We start from the raw sequence: 16,153 nt of genomic DNA, 5'->3' as shown, positions 1-16,153 counted from the left end.
CAGTGTCCAGCTCCAGGAGGTTCCTCATCATCAGTTCATTAGTAAAGGGTCAGTGTTCGCCCACGGTGTAATCTACCTCTCATCACTACACTTACAGAACGACTGGGCATGGGAAATCAGAGGAGAGACAGAAAATGAGAAACGAATGGGAAAGGTGTGAAAACAATAGAGGAACAATGAACGGATGATTGAAAAAAGGAAAAATCTGCAGTGAGGGAGTAAAAGATGGAGGGAGAGAGCGAAGGAGAGAGAGCGAGAGAGGCAGAGAGGTAGAGAGGGGAGAGGGGTTAAGTAGAGTAGATTAGTGCTGTGTTCGGCTCTGGAGTTCTACTGAGCACACCGCCATTGATCTGTTCACAGATTCAGAGCAGGCAGAGCATTATCAGCTCAAGACTAGCTCCTCCCTCTCTCACACACACACAGGTTTGATTCAGATAAGATCTACCATTAGCCGAAGAAAACAATCGTACACCCTCTGTCCCTCCCTCTCTCAGAGAAACCAAGAAAACTTGTGAAAATACTGTGATCAATATTAGTTTAAGTGTGTTGTTCAGGATCTGCTGTGTGTGTGTGTGTGTGTGTGTGTGTGTGCGCGCGCGGAGGGCAGGAGTCAAGGCTAATTAAATTTTCATGTGGTCCCACTCTCTTGATAAATTGGCCGCTCGATTAAGACGTGTGACCCTTAAAAAGACAAAGCTTTATCTGCTGTAATTAAACACACACTAACATCAAAGCCCACAGAGTGGCCAGTTTATCAGAAACACCTGATATGTGATAGCGCTCACTGGCCATTTTATCAGAAACACCGGCGAAATCATGAGCATGATTTAAGTGGGGTTCACTTCAACATGACGTTAAACTGAACTTACATTAACTGCCATTTTAAAGGAACACTGGGAAGGTTACATAGTGTGGTTTCTGCAGCGCTGAGCCCAATTACAGGTCAGTGGAGCATCACAATGATTTTGAAGCTGTGATTTTAAGGTAAACATATTACAGAGTGTCCCTTTAACTCCTATTGACAATCTTAATCTACACTGATCAGGCAGAAAGGCTGTAGCCCAAGTGTTGCTCTGCATACTTTACTAGCCACCTTTCACCCCGTTCTTCAACTGCTTCGAGGGATATGTTCGCACACCTTTAAAAAGAGATCAGTTTTGGAAATTCACACATTTATGAAATAAAGGTGTTTTAAGACATAGTTGAAATCTTCAGATCAGAACCGAGATGAAGTGGGAAAACAGTTAATGGAAAGAAACAGCAGCAGTTTGTTTGCTTTCTGCCGTGAAGACTGTCAATCATCCTTCAACTCAAACCCACACACACGTATACAAACCCACACAGTCCATGTGTTTCCCTGTTGTGAAACACATGAACATATTCTGCCATATGGTAGGTTACACACACACACACTATCCCTAAGTGATCCCCATCACACACTGCACGGACCACGCTAACACCAGGAGGATCATGTGGAGTTTATTACAATAACAAAAGCATTCTTTCATGTACAGTACACATCAACAATCTGACAAGAACTACTCCTGCTCCCAGGATACACAGCACTCCCAGAAAGCCTTGCTTCTGTTTCTCCATGTTGTAAAACAAGAGGGAAACAGCAGTGAAGGCACAGAAAGACAAAGTGGCTCCAGAAACGTGGCACTGATGAACCGCACCTCACCAGTTGTCCTTCAGCGGATCCCTTTTGTTAACAGACACACTCACCAAAATACTGTGACCATCACGATCAGGCTCAACCACCCCCCCCCCCCACACACACTGCCTAATATATCCCACCAGCTGTGCATACAAAGCAGCTGGGTGAACCCAAACTTTTGATTGGCAGAGATAGAGAGAGAGCTCAAACACACATCTTCATACATACACACACACACACACAAGCGCCCAGACGTGAGAGCACCATTTCAATTTGATTATACATGTGAAGGACTCTGGGTAATGCCCTTGCGCAGCAAAGCAGGCTCTTTCCTCCTACTCTCATCTTCAAAGCTGCGTTTTTTTCCCCCCGAAAGCCCAGGCGCTGACTTCCCTCCCTGTAAACAAACCGGCGAGAGCCGCCGCGAGTGGGCCGCGAACGCTCCTTTTAACCTCATACGTCTACCGTCGGACCGACTCTTCTCGGGGACTATAATTGGAGGCCGTCTCTCTCCTTTTACCTCTCAAAACATCGCTCGTTCTGTCTGTCCAAGAACGTATCAAAACACTGACGCTCACCTCTCACGACTGCCGCCACTGCACGTGGCTCTGAGGTCATTCAGGTGCGCAGACTTCAGAACCCTGACTGTCTTTAAAAACAAGCGCTGGATCTGGTGTCGAGGGACGACGGGTTCTCTCCCTGGTCCTGAGACGTGTTTAAACATGGTCAGACATAAACAAGCGTATACAGAAGGCAAGAAGGAAATGAGGTGTAAGGAGGGAAGCACGGTTTGAGGAAAGAGCTTAGAAATTGAGAAAGTATGAAGGAAAGATGTAAAGAAAGAGGTAAATAAGGAAATCAAGGAACGAATGAAAGAAGGGTGTGAAAGGATAAGGAAGTTATTAAGGAAGAAAGGAAGGAATCACTCACACCCTCACTGTCTCCTCCCCATTCACTCCCTTGGTCCCTCACTGTGCGGTGCCCTTGTTTGGTCGGTGAAACTCAGCTGATAAACACACACACTGCAGTAAAATGACCACAGTAATGGCCTGTAATCCTCCTGGACGTGTTGACTTGTTGTCATTGCTCGACTGACCGGGGTCAGCTGAACTGTGTTTTGTAAGGAATGTGAACATTTGAATTGGAAAAGTGGATGAAATGTCCATCTGCGAATTCGCATTCGCGACAGGGTTATGGCGTCCTGTCCATCACACTCAGCTGTGAATATGTGTGCGTTTGTGTGAGTGTGAGAGAGAGAGAGAGAGAGAGAGAGAGTGTGAGTGAGTGAGTGTGGGGCAGATGGCTGGACGCAGGGGAAATGAGCTCTATTACTGGGGCCGGCCGCATCGTGGCGCTGAGATTGGAGCCAGTCTTATTGCTTGTGCTCGGGACAAATGGGAAACGAGGGTCCGTTGGGAAAGGGGTGCAGGGGCGTGGGGGGCAGGGGGGTGGGAATCATTACACACTAATGGCACCATCAGAGCCACAATGACAAGGGCACTGGGGTCCATATGTACTTACAGAGACAAATGATGAAGTGTGGGTGGGATAGAATAGTGTGTGTGTGTGTGTGTGCGTGACGGGGGGGAGGTGTTTATGGCAGAGACATGAATTTTGTGTGTGTATGTGTGTGTGTGTGTGTGTAGGGACAGTATCAGTATGTTTGGTAATGAAGGGAGTGGGGCAGGAATCCGCTTTGCTGGAGCACCAGAACCTTTTCTCCTCTCTTTTAACCTCCCCCCCCCCCCCCTCTCTCTCTATAACACACACACACACACAAAAAATCACAACCACACAAAAAAAAAAACACACACACACAAAACAGATACATAGAAATACGCACAAACATACACTAAAAGAGAAAACACAAATACAATCACACTAATACACACACACAGAGACAATAACACACACAATAACTCCCACGCAGACACAGGGAGAACACACCACACTACACACAGACAGTCACCCGGAGGAAACCCACACAGACACAGAGGGAACACACCACACTCTTCACAGACACTCACCCGGAGGAAACCCACACAGACACAGGGAGAACACACCACACTCCTCACAGACAGTCACCCGGAGGAAACCCATACAGGCACAGGGAGAACACACCACACTCCTCACAGACAGTCACCCGGAGGAAACCCACGCAGACACAGAGAGAACACTCCACACTCCTCACAGACAGTCACCCGGAGGAAACCCACGCAGACACAGGGAGAACACACCACACTCCTCACAGACAGTCACCTGGAGCGGGACTGGAACCCACAGAGAAAAAGTGCATACCTACACACACACACACACACACACACACACACACACACACACACAAAAACACAAAAACATACATACATACACACCAAGATTGATTTTCCAATACTAACATTCCATGTTTTCCTATTGGGTCATTGAAGCTGATTTATGTAAATGAGCCTGGTTCTGATTGCTCCGCCCCATAGAAACAAAAAAAAGATTAATCCAGACTGGATCCCTCCCTATAACTGCAGCATGAATGGGCGGAGCTAACCTGCTATTTGTGTCCAGCCTCGTGTTTCTCAATGTGTTCCGCAGCAAAGAAACCGAAATAAAGTTCTTCCTGGAATCTGCGCTGCTGTCAAAGTCAAGCTAAGTGAAATATCTAAACAAACAAACAGACAGACAGACTGAGACAGACCCACGCCCACAGACGCCGGCAGAATGCCCCTGAGAGAGAGAGCGCGAGAGCGCGAGAGACATTGTGAAGCAGAGACAACGGCCCAACAGGATTTATCACATCAAAGAAAAGCCAATGAGGAGAGAATCCACACGGGTGAGTTTAGAGACGAGAGACAATGAAGACATCAGAGAGAGAGAGAGACAGAGAGAGACTGAGGTAGCAGAAGAGATAAAGATGAGGCTGAGTGAGAGTGAGAAAAAAATGAAAGAAGAGAGGAGAAAGGACGATGGAAGTGAGAGAGTGATATATCCTTTCTTCTGTTCTCTGTTCCTTGGTTTTCTCCTCACTTTTCTTTGCCTTCCTTCCTGTTCAGGGAGTTTGATAAGCGCGATGAATAATGAAGACACGTACAGTCACCGTTAAACGTTAAGAGTGAGATAAGCGCTGCTGAATCAGCTGAATGACTGTAATAAACAGTTAATTGATGCACTGATCATTGTTTTAACGCGCAACACTTTTCTGAGCGTTTGCGGAAAGAAGAGCTCAAGTCTCTGAGCCAATCAACGAGAGCCTTGTACCACAGTAATCACTGGTCGGCTGAGAGGAAGGAGGGAAATGACAGAAGTAAGGGACCGGAAATAGAAAAGAGAATGAGGCAGAGAGAGAGAGAAGGAGCTGGGAAAGTTTGGGAGGAAAGCACATGCAGATTTGATCCTGTTAGAGACGGAATAATTAACCACTCCATTAAAATTCCCAGCACAGAGCAGAGGTGGCACTGAACACTCCTGTGAAATGCAAATCAACAGAAAGAGAGAGAGAGAGAGAGAGGGAGACTAAGTTTGAAAAGAGATAACGTGTGAGAACAGAAAAAAAGAAAGTAGGAGAGAAACTAAGAAGAATGAAAATGAGGAGAAAAAAGTGATAAAGGTAAGAAAAGGAGAGCTGGAGAAGAGAGATAGAGTTAAAAAAGAGAATGAAAGAAGGAATAAGAATAAAACAAGAGGAAAGAGGGAGAAAGAGAATGAAAGAGAGCGACAGAGAGCAAGAGCGAGATCCTGGAATCACACTCTCGTTCTCGTCCAGACACATAATTGTGGAGTTTAATCCTGTGATTAAAAACTGGCCGGACGTCCGGACGGCATTAATCTTTATTACTGGGTCAGCTGACAGAATAACGGATGGCTGCGATGGCGTGGACGGGAGCAGGAGGAACACTGTCCAAAAATACCACCTTCCTGTCTGCACTTTTCCCGGGCAGAGGAGCGTAATGAATTCATGCATGACCAGAAATAATAACCACACCTTAGACGTCTGAGCAAGTGCAATACATCAGCCACTGGACCAAGGTTTGATCAAAATGGGAAAACACGAAATAACTCGGACGCCTCCTGACATTCCCAATGAGGAATAAACCTGCAGCATATCCACAAATGATTAGGGCTTAAGAAATGATTAGCATCTCTGTGTCTCTCAGACACTCAGGAATATTGGAATTCCCGAGGGCGAAATATTCCAGCCTGGGAAAACCAAACAGATAAGAGTCACCTTTCTGGAGCAAGCAATCAGCGAAGGAAGTAAGTGTTGTGTGACAAAGGTGAGGAATAGAAGAGAACGTGTGTTCACTCTGTGTGTGTTTGTGTGTATGATTGAGTGGGATGATGAAAGGGGGATGAACCTGATTAAGCCTGGGATGAAAGGAATACAGTGGGAGTAAGAGGAGCCCTGTTTGAAAGAGCAAATCAAACTCTGTTGCTTCAATGCGTGACTCAAAACCGAGCTCTAGTTCCTACCTTGGGGTCGGCAGTGAGCAGCTTGAAGGCGGCGTACACCTGGTTCTCCTTCACTCCTCCCCCCAGGTCCAAGAAGTTTGCTGGTTTTCCACCATGCAGGTCGATGATGTCACATGTTGCCATGGCCAAGCCGGCACCATTCACTGTAATGGCAAGTAAACACACAAACACAGGTGTGAGCATCCCAATCATGTTGTGAGGGTGGAACAGTACTGGATAGCTCAACATGCTTGGAGGAGAGCACCAAGTGTCCTACTTATATGTCAACTAAAGGGACATTCATTCATTATCTGTAAGCGCTTATCCAGTTCAGAGTCGCGGTGGGTCAGGAGCCTACCCAGAATCACTGTGCGCAAGGCAGAAACACACTGGAGGGGGCGCCAGTCCTTCACAGGGAGAACACACATTCACTCATACTTACGGACACTTTTGAGTCACCAATCCACCTACCACCGTGTGTTTTTGGACCGTGGGAGGCACCCGGGGGAAACCCACACAGACACAGGGAGAACATACCACACTCCTCACAGACAGTCACCCGGAGGAAACCCACACAGACACAGGGAGAACACACCACACTCCTCACAGACAGTCACCCGGGGGAAACCCACGCAGACACAGGGAGAACACACCATACTCCTCACAGACAGTCACCCGGAGGAAACCCACACAGACACAGGGAGAACACACCACACTCCTCACAGACAGTCACCCGGGGGAAACCCACGCAGACACAGGGAGAACACACCATACTCCTCAAAGACAGTCACCCGGAGGAAACCCACACAGACACAGGGAGAACACACCACACTCCTCACAGACAGTCACCCGGAGGAAACCCACGCAGACACAGGGAGAACACACCACACTCCTCACAGACAGTCACCCGGAGGAAACCCACGCAGACACAGAGAGAACACACCAAACTCCTCACAGACAGTCACCCGCAGGAAACCCACGCAGACACAGGGAGAACACACCACACTCCTCACAGACAGTCACCCGGAGTAAACCCACGCAGACACAGGGAGAACACACCACACTCCTCACAGACAGTCACCCGGAGCAGGACTTGAACACACAACCTCCAGGTCCCCGGAGCTGTGTGACTGCGACACCTACCTGCTGCTCCACTGTGCCGCCAAACTAAAGGGACAATGCTAAGTAATTAGGTAGCAGCCATGACAGCTGACTACCACAACATGCAAATCCACTGACTCTAAGAAGGGCTGGGTGAGGGCTTGGATGGGAGACCTTGAAGGGAAGCTTGGCTGTTGAAAATGGTGAATGGTGTGGGTGGGGCCAACAGAGGGCGCTGTCCCAGTGGTCTGTGTGGGTCTCAAAGCCTGGGGTAAGCTTAAGAAATATTGTACTGAACAAAGAGCACTGTCCTTAGGACGAGACCTAAACCAAGGTCCTGACTCTGTGAGGTTATGTAAGTTCATGGTGAAATTCCTGGAAAACCTGCAACTGGTGATTTCTGGCCTCCTAATCACCCCCAATTGCAATAAACTGGCTTGTTTACCCCTTCTCACCTCCTCTCTACCTAATAGCCGATGTGTGCTGAGGGGACTGGTGCGGATCGGCTGCTGTCGCATCGCTAAGATGGATGCTGCACACTGGTAGTGGTGGAGGCAACTCCATAATGTCCCAAACAACTAAAAGTACTTTGGAGGTCATTCATTTCTTAGTTCACATATATAAAGGGAGAAGAACAACCATCCATCCACAGCCATTATTCTCCCATGGACTTCCCACCACAGGGATCAATCTTGTATTCTCCGGATGACAGAACTGAAGTTAAGACTACTGCTGTACTTCATCGATACACAAAGGGTACAACTTCCTCAAATACGACAGTAATAGAACAGCACTGGGTCTAAGATACGGACAGCTATCAGGGTCTGTGACCTTGTCTCATCTTTTTGAGGGTATTATGAGCCTCCTTCTGTTCCCCTCCAGACTAAAAGTCATGGTTTTTAAAGAGGCACAACTTTAATGACAGTTTGAACTGTCACTATGAGGCATTTTCTGGAGGTTTCTTCACTAATTGGACGCCATCGCTTCCGACAGGTCCCAACAGGAGCAGTTAGAACCTGCCTGGAGGAAAAGCCCCTGAGGTTAGACTTCCCCAAAGTCCAAGAAGTCCAAAAAAAGATCAAAACAAAGTCTGGACAATCAGACTGATCGTCAGCAGAGATAACAGCACCCCAAACTTGTCTTTATCACTTTCTCAGCACTTCGCAAAACATTTTAAATCAATCTCGCACTCCCCGCACCGTGGCTATCCCGGGATGGTGCTGATCACAATGTGTCTAACTCTGTCCCTCTGCCCACTCCAAGCTCAGGATCAGTTCAAAACCATTCATAGTGATTCAAAGTCAGGTTTAATGCTTACTTCGATAGTTTGAAATGATGTAAATTGGTGAAGTCAGACTCATTTAAGCTCAGGGGTAAATGGTAACGGAAAACAATAATAAATACAGTGGAACCTCTACTAACGAATGCCTCTACTAACAAATTTTCCAAGATATGAACGAACCACGACTCTAGAAACGAACCCGAGCCTCTGCCAAGCCAGCGGATGGAAAAGGCCACTGACCGCAATAGGCGAGTCTCCCAGCGCCCAGACTTGAGTGAGCTTTTAAGATTAGCACATTGTAGCTTTAGCAATTTTGCATTAGTGTAAATAGCAGACACTGAAATTCGTGCTAAGTTAAGCCGTATCTACGCTTCGTCTCCCCACATTCACCACCTACTCTCCGTTATTCCACCCCCCCCCCACCTCCCGTCATACAGCCAGTGCCTGTGTTACTCCTCCAGCCAGTCGTCACGTCTTCAAGGCAGCGATATGTAACCACTTACAAATTTATTAGTTCTTTTTTATTACTGTTTCCACTGTATTTCTCTTTTATTTTTAGTAACGCTACATTTATTTTTTTTACTAATTTGAGAGTGTTGTAAACATATATCAGTGCAAAAAGGGTGACATTCGGGGTGGGGGCTGGAACCCATTAATTGCTTTTCCATTATTTTAAATGGGGAAAACTGACTCGACAAACGAACTTTTCCACTTACGAACCGGGTCACGGAACGGTAGGTAGGTAGAGGTTCCACTGTACCTGCTTAAAGCAACAAATAATTATATACAAATAAGTAAATTGATTTAAAAGACACATACCACCATTTTCGACTTTCTGATCATTTACAATCCATCAGAGCCGTTCTAATTACCCTGTACCTTTGTTTTCCATAATAATCCCTTACTGTGAGTGAATGAGTGAGCAGAATTGTAAGCCAGTCAATGAGTAAGTGAATATATGAGTATGTGTGAGCGACTATATAGGAGTTGGGCGGCAAGGTGGTGCAGCAGGTAGTGTCACAGTCACACAGCTCCAGGGACCTGGAGGTTGTGGGTTGGATTCCTGCTCCGGGTGACTGTCTGTGAGGAGTGTGGTGTGTTCTCCCCGTGTCGGCGTGGGTTTCCTCCGGGTGCTCTAGTTTCCTCCCACAGTCCAAAAACACACGAAGGTGGATTGGCGACTCAAAAGTGCCCATAGGTGTGAGTGTGTGAGTGAATGTGTGTGTGTGTCTGTGTTGCCCTGTGAAGGACTGGCGGCCCCTCCAGGGTGTATTCCCGCCTTGCGCCCAGTGATTCCAGGTAGGTTCTGGACCCACCGCGACCCTGAATTGGATAAGCGCTTACAGATAATGAATGAATGAATGAATATATAGGGGTTTGTGAGCAAGTGAGCTAGTATGTGAGTGAGTAGGCATATGAGTGAGTGAACAAGCAATATGTATCTTTGTGAATGTGTGAGTGAGTGAGGGAGTGAGTGAGTGAGTTCATTCCCAGGTCGGGAGCCTCTATGATGCTGATCTAGATCTTAAATAAGAAGTGTACGCACCAAAGCATGCGATGTTTCCGTCCAGTCCGATGTATTTAAGGTCAAACTTGGCCGCCTCCGTCTCAGTGGGGTCACTCTCGGCCGTGTCGTCCAACGCGAACACGGCTTTCTGGCGGAACTCTGCGTTATCGTCAAAGTTGATTTTGGCGTCAAAGCAGACGACTGAGAAAAAGAGAGAGGAACACAAGCTCAGAGCCAGAGCATTAAGAGTTCTACTGGTTTCCATTAAACTATACCAATTAGACTCCTAATGCTGCAGTAGCTCATTCCTATAGCATTATTACCACTGTACCTAGCTCTGGAGAATCAACCTTGCCAAATATCGTGAATGTAAACGCACACACTCTGAGCTATTTTACAAACAGGGCTTTAACAGCTGTAAAAACGGAAGCCCACTGTCTGTTACCACAGCTCCATCAAAGTTAAGACGGCTAATGAGTTTCGGTGTTGTACCAATGCTTATCCGAGCACTGCTTTAGTCTTCAGCACTCAGGATCTGAGCTCTGTCTTCAGAGCACAAACTCTGACAGTGCCTGGAAGGGAAATATTATTATTTATGATGAGCTCTGCTTTAACGTTTCGCCACTGGATGCGAAATTTACTCAAATTACATCTGAGCAGCAGAGCTACCTTCCCCTCGGCCAGAGCAGCGGTCAGAAAACAGAAGGGCAGCGTCTCTCCCCTTCACCTCTCCACAGTCTGAAGGGCTCTCTCCAGCAGAAAACACAAAGAGTATATATATATATATACACATATATTTATTATTAACCTTGCCAAAGCATCGCTCAAGGCTTTTAAAGCACACATATTCCACTTCTTTCTTCTTCCTCTTGTGGTCCATTTGTGATGTTTGTGCTGTTTACATTTACTGTAAAAACAATCATCATCTGTTTTTACATGGCCATCCCTGACCTCAGTTTGTTTTTAAGGCTGATATGTAAATAGTAACTGTCTACTAAGGTATCTTAAAGAAACTTTAGGTAGAATTTCTACCTTAAAATTGCAACTTTAAAATCACTGTGAGGCTCTACTGAGCTGTAGGAGAATAGAACCTCTGCCGCTGCTATTTCGGGCTTAGCACTGCAGAAACTGCACTATGTAACTTTTTGAGGAGGGTGGGATCCTACAGAGCAAATGTGGATAAGGCAGTGAGAAAAATAACTCAATAGAGGAATAGAATCTATGGTCTAAACTGAAGGGATTGCGAGAGCTGAGGGGAGTAAACACCAGTCGCATGAAGTGAGGGGAACAGGTGGTGGCAGCATTATTGTCCAAACCCAGCATCTCAGCATCTTTCTCTTATGAGGCTGAAAGTGGGTTGGAAGGCTGAATGCTGGTCAGTAAGGCTCTAACATGCCAACTCCAAGCTCCTTGACCATGTATGGGAAAACCCATATTTACTACTTAAACCAGGACAAACTCTAGCTGACTGTCCCTTAGCACCACTACCACACTCTACAGCCTCACACGTGTTCCTGCTCCATCCGTTCTGTGTGCAATATATTATGGTAGCACCCTGAGAGAGGTCTCTCTATTCACACTTGTCTCCCCTCTTCTCACGCCACTTGTCCATTTCTCTTTCTCTCAGCCATACTTCGGTGTTCTCCCTTCCCTGATCCCTCAGTCTTTGTGTTCTCTCTCCTTTCTAACTTTTCTCCGTCTACTGCTCAGTTGCTTAGTCTTTTTCACTCTATCTTCTCATGTCCTTATCTCTTTTATCTTTCTCTCCATCTCCTCCTATCCATCTTTTTCTTTTCCTCTTTCCCATGTCCTTTTCTCTTTATATCTAATTTTCTTTCTCTTTCTGTCCTCTTTCCTTTACTCTCTTACCTCTTGCACTCATCTCTCTCTCTCTCTCTCTCTCTCTCTCTCTGAAACTAGTCCCAGTTCTCAAACACTTTGTTGTTCTGATTACAGCGACTCTCTGCAGTGAATCTCAGGTCTCAGTCCCACTGGACACAGAGAAAGCTGCTGACCACTGGACACTCTGTGTGTGTATGTGTGTGCATGAAGGGGAAGGGAAAAAAAGAAGGGAATAAAAGAAGCTTTACCAAGAAGAGGGAGTAGAAAGAGTGGCAGAAAGAGAGAGAATTAGACAGAGGAGAAATGAAAAGGAGCAAGAGAACAAAGGCAGAGGAAGGGAGTAGAGAGGGGAGGAGAAGAGAGGTGTGAGAAAAGAGGAAGAGAAAGATGTAGAAATAACATGAGAGAGAGAGAGAGCGAGAGAGAGAGAAGGGCGAGAGACATTGAGGAAGATGTAGTGAGTTTTAATGAAATGCAAACCAACAGAAGATGAGTGCGGAGCAGACGCCTTTGAGCCGAACAAACAATGAACAGCTGATAATACACAGTGAAAACACTTCATTAGGAATTTATCTCAAAACTCAACCAATGGGACAGAGACAGAGAGAGAGAGAGAGAGAGAGAGAGACAGAGAAAAACACATCTTACTCTGTCATTTCTTGACACTACAGAACAATAACAATGTCTTCTCTGAACACTTCAGAGGGAGAGGAAGAGCGTGTTCATGGGAGTTTAATTTAAACGGCACAATGTCAGTGTGAACTGAGAGAGAGAGAGAGAGAGAGAGAGAGAGAGAGAGAGAGAGAGGCTGGAGAGGTAAATGATAAATGTAGTAAAAATGTGAAAAAGGGGATGGAAGGTGAAGAAAAGGTCTTCAGGCGCTGAACAGAAGGCTTTATATGTACCCACTTCATTAGAAGCCAGTGTCACTGAACTCAAATTTGAAATGCTTTGATATGACATGAAAGTCATGAGATTATTACAGTAACGTATTAATAATCATTTCCTTTTTTACAGCCACAGCACTGTCTCTCTCAAAGACCCTTGATGTTTTCTTGCACAAACAACAGTGACACCGGCAAAAAGTGATGCTCCTCCACACAGAGATTCCTGGGAGAAGCTGCGCGAGTGAAAGCGCCTCACCTTGTCCTTGGGGAGTCTCTCCGAGTGGATTGACTTCCACTTGAGTGGCGTCGACTTTCAGGAACAGATCATAGAGCTTCTTAATCTGATCTGCAGCCTGGGACACAGAGAGAGAGAGAGAGAGAGAGAGAGAGAGAGAGAGCGCAAGATGTAATTACCACACAGCAATCAGACACACGCCTGTTCCTGTCCATCATGACCCCCCCCATAAAAAAAAAACACACAAACAAACACACCTTCATATTATACAACAGAGACAAACATACACTTGCACATATGCGTTTAAAATGACTAGCACTGAGAAATATGAATTACAAATGATTTTGAGATAATAATAATAATAATAATATTTATTTGTTTAGTACATTTCATACATAAAGACATCTCAAATAAAAATAATAATAAAAATTGAAAGATTAAATAAATCAAATCATAATTAAAATCAAAGTGAGGATAAAATCAAATGTTAAAAGCAGGGAAAACTGTTTCATTTTATACCGAGTAATAAAAACCGTCACAACCATGACAGCTATTACAGCCATGATATCCATTTAAACCTTAATATCACAAAACAACTATTAAAGCAGTAAACATCACAAAACAACCATTACAACCATAACAATCACAACACAACCATTACAAAACAACCATAACAATCACATCACAACCATTACAAAACAACCATAACAATCACAATACAACCATCACAACCATAACAATCACAAAACAACCATAACAATCACAACACAACCATCACAAAACAACCATAACAACCATAACAATCACAACACAACCATCACAAAACAACCATAACAACCACAATACAACCACCACAATCACAACACAACCATCACAAAACAACCATAACAATCACGATACAACCATAACAATCACATAACAACCATTACAACCACAATACAACATCACAAACATAACTATCACAATACAACCATCACAAACATAACAATCACAACACAACCATCACAAAACAACCATAACAATCACAATACAACCATCACAAACCACCAAAACAATCACAATACAAACATCACAACCATCACAAAACAACCATAACAATCACAATACAACCATCACAACCATAACAATCACAACACAACCATCACAAAACAACCATAACAATCACAATACAACCATTACAACCATAACAATCACAACACAATCATCACAAAACAACCATAACAATCACAATACAACCACCACAAACATAATCCCAATACAACCATCACAACCATAACAATCACAACACAACCATCACAAAACAACCATAACAATCACAATACAACCATCACAAACCACCAAAACAATCACAATACAACCATCACAACCATAACAATCACAACACAATCATCACAAAACAACCATAACAATCACAACACAATCATCACAAAACAACCATAACAATCACAATACAACCACCACAAACATAACAATCACAACACAACCATTACAACCATAACAATGTTTCAGGGTGTTTTGGCGATAATGATAATCTTGGCGATATAAAAAAAACACTCAAAAATACTTTCAGTAACACTCTCTGGGGTCGAAGAACGCGCCGGCGCTCCAACTTTCAGGATGTTTCTATTAATATCTTAGCGATAGCACAGTGCAGAAATACAGTTCAAACACTCTGTGAATGTGTAGAAACTGCTCTTTCGATCGCATGTTATCATGACTGTAAGCAACACTGTACATCCTGAGTTATGGGACTATGCATTAGCTTAAGACAGACCTCCTCTGCTCTCGCCGTGTCTCACTGGTGGATTCGCTTGTTTTTAAGACTCTGATAAAACTATTTCAATCCCAAAACAATTCATCCACACGAGTAAAGGGATGTTTTCATAAGAAATATAAAGATTTTCTAGAGAGAGAGAGAGAGTGAAAGAGAGAAAGAGCGAGCTATGGACAGGTCACTGTTTCTCATCTCAATATAATTCTGTTCACCAGCTTCATGGAGATAACATGACATTTCTGTGTCTTTGAAGAAAACACATACACTTGCCTGCACACACACTCTCTCTCTCTCTCTCTCTCTCTCTCTCTCTCTCTCTCTCTCTCTCTCTCTCTCTCCTCTCTCTCTCTCTCTCTCCTCTCTCTCTCTCCTCTCTCTCTCTCTCTCTCTCCTCTCCTCTCTCTCTCCTCTCTCTCTCTCTCTCTCTCTCTCTCTCACACCACACCACACACACCCCAATTCTTCCCCTAAAGCTCCTAATTGCAGCTGAGCTGAAAGAGACGTTTGCAAATGAGCCTTTATTAAAAGGAAGACTTTTGCAGAAACAAACTGACAACTCACACACACTCCATTAATAATTTCCTCTTCCTCTGAACACACGCATGCACACACAGAAACACACACTGAGCTAAAGCTTGTGTTCACCATGCCTTAAAAATGGGCTTCATTAAGTCGATTTACAGATTCCCAGTATCTTAGTGTCGCAAATGAGTGGGATTCCTGCACGAAGATGATGATGATGATGATGATGATAGAAGAGTGTGTGTGCATGTGTGTGTGTGTCTGTTTGGCCCCTAGTGCTGCTGTAAATGTTGACCCGTTACCTGTCTCTCCAGTGGTCCTTTGAAGCCCAAATTAGCCGCCATACGCAGTGCCTGGTCATCTCGAACACCTTCGAAAATATCTATGACTTCCTGTGGAGGGGGAGGGGGAGAGAGATAGAGAGAAAGAAAAACCCCATCAGGCCTAATTTGACTCAAAGTGGATGTCATAATAAAATGGTGAGTTCCAATTACACAGTGGCAACCTGCCAACTAGAAAAAGAGAGAAAAGAGAGAGAGAGAGAAAGACAGACAGAGCGAGAAAAGAGAGAGAGAGAGAGAGAGAGAGAGAGAGAGAGAGAGAGAGAGAGAGAGAGAGAGAGAGAGAGAAGTCTGTGCTGGAGAGAGAGAAAAGTAATAGAGACAAAGAGAGAGAGAGCGAGAAAAGAGAGAGGAGAGAGAGAGATGAGAGAGAGAGAGAGAGAGAGAGAGAGAGAGAGAGAGAGAAGTCTGTGCTGAGAGAGAGAAAAGTAATAGAGACAAAGAGAGAGAGAGCGAGAGAGAAAAGAGAGAGAGAGAGCGAGTAAAGAGAGAGAGAGAGATGAGAGAGAGAGAGTGGGTGCTGGAGAGAGAGAGGGAGAGAGAGGGAGGCAGGCCCAGGGTCTCACAA

General features: G+C 45.0%; 1 protein-coding gene across 1 annotated transcript in view; it reads right to left on the bottom strand.

Moving 5' to 3' along the window:
• Nucleotides 1-16,153, bottom strand: part of suclg2 (succinate-CoA ligase GDP-forming subunit beta) — a 63,216-nt gene that overhangs the window by 27,885 nt on the left and 19,178 nt on the right. Inside the window, exons 2-5 of the mRNA XM_066672344.1 lie at nt 15,547-15,636; nt 12,970-13,066; nt 10,024-10,185; nt 6,116-6,258 (exon numbers count right to left, since the gene is read on the bottom strand). Of these exons, the coding sequence (XP_066528441.1) occupies nt 6,116-6,258; nt 10,024-10,185; nt 12,970-13,066; nt 15,547-15,636 (492 nt within the window). The remainder of the gene's footprint in view (nt 1-6,115; nt 6,259-10,023; nt 10,186-12,969; nt 13,067-15,546; nt 15,637-16,153) is intronic.

Source organism: Hoplias malabaricus, chromosome 5 (genome assembly GCF_029633855.1).
Source record: "Hoplias malabaricus isolate fHopMal1 chromosome 5, fHopMal1.hap1, whole genome shotgun sequence".
NCBI lineage: Eukaryota > Metazoa > Chordata > Actinopteri > Characiformes > Erythrinidae > Hoplias > Hoplias malabaricus.
This window is presented reverse-complemented; position numbering and strand designations above follow the sequence as displayed.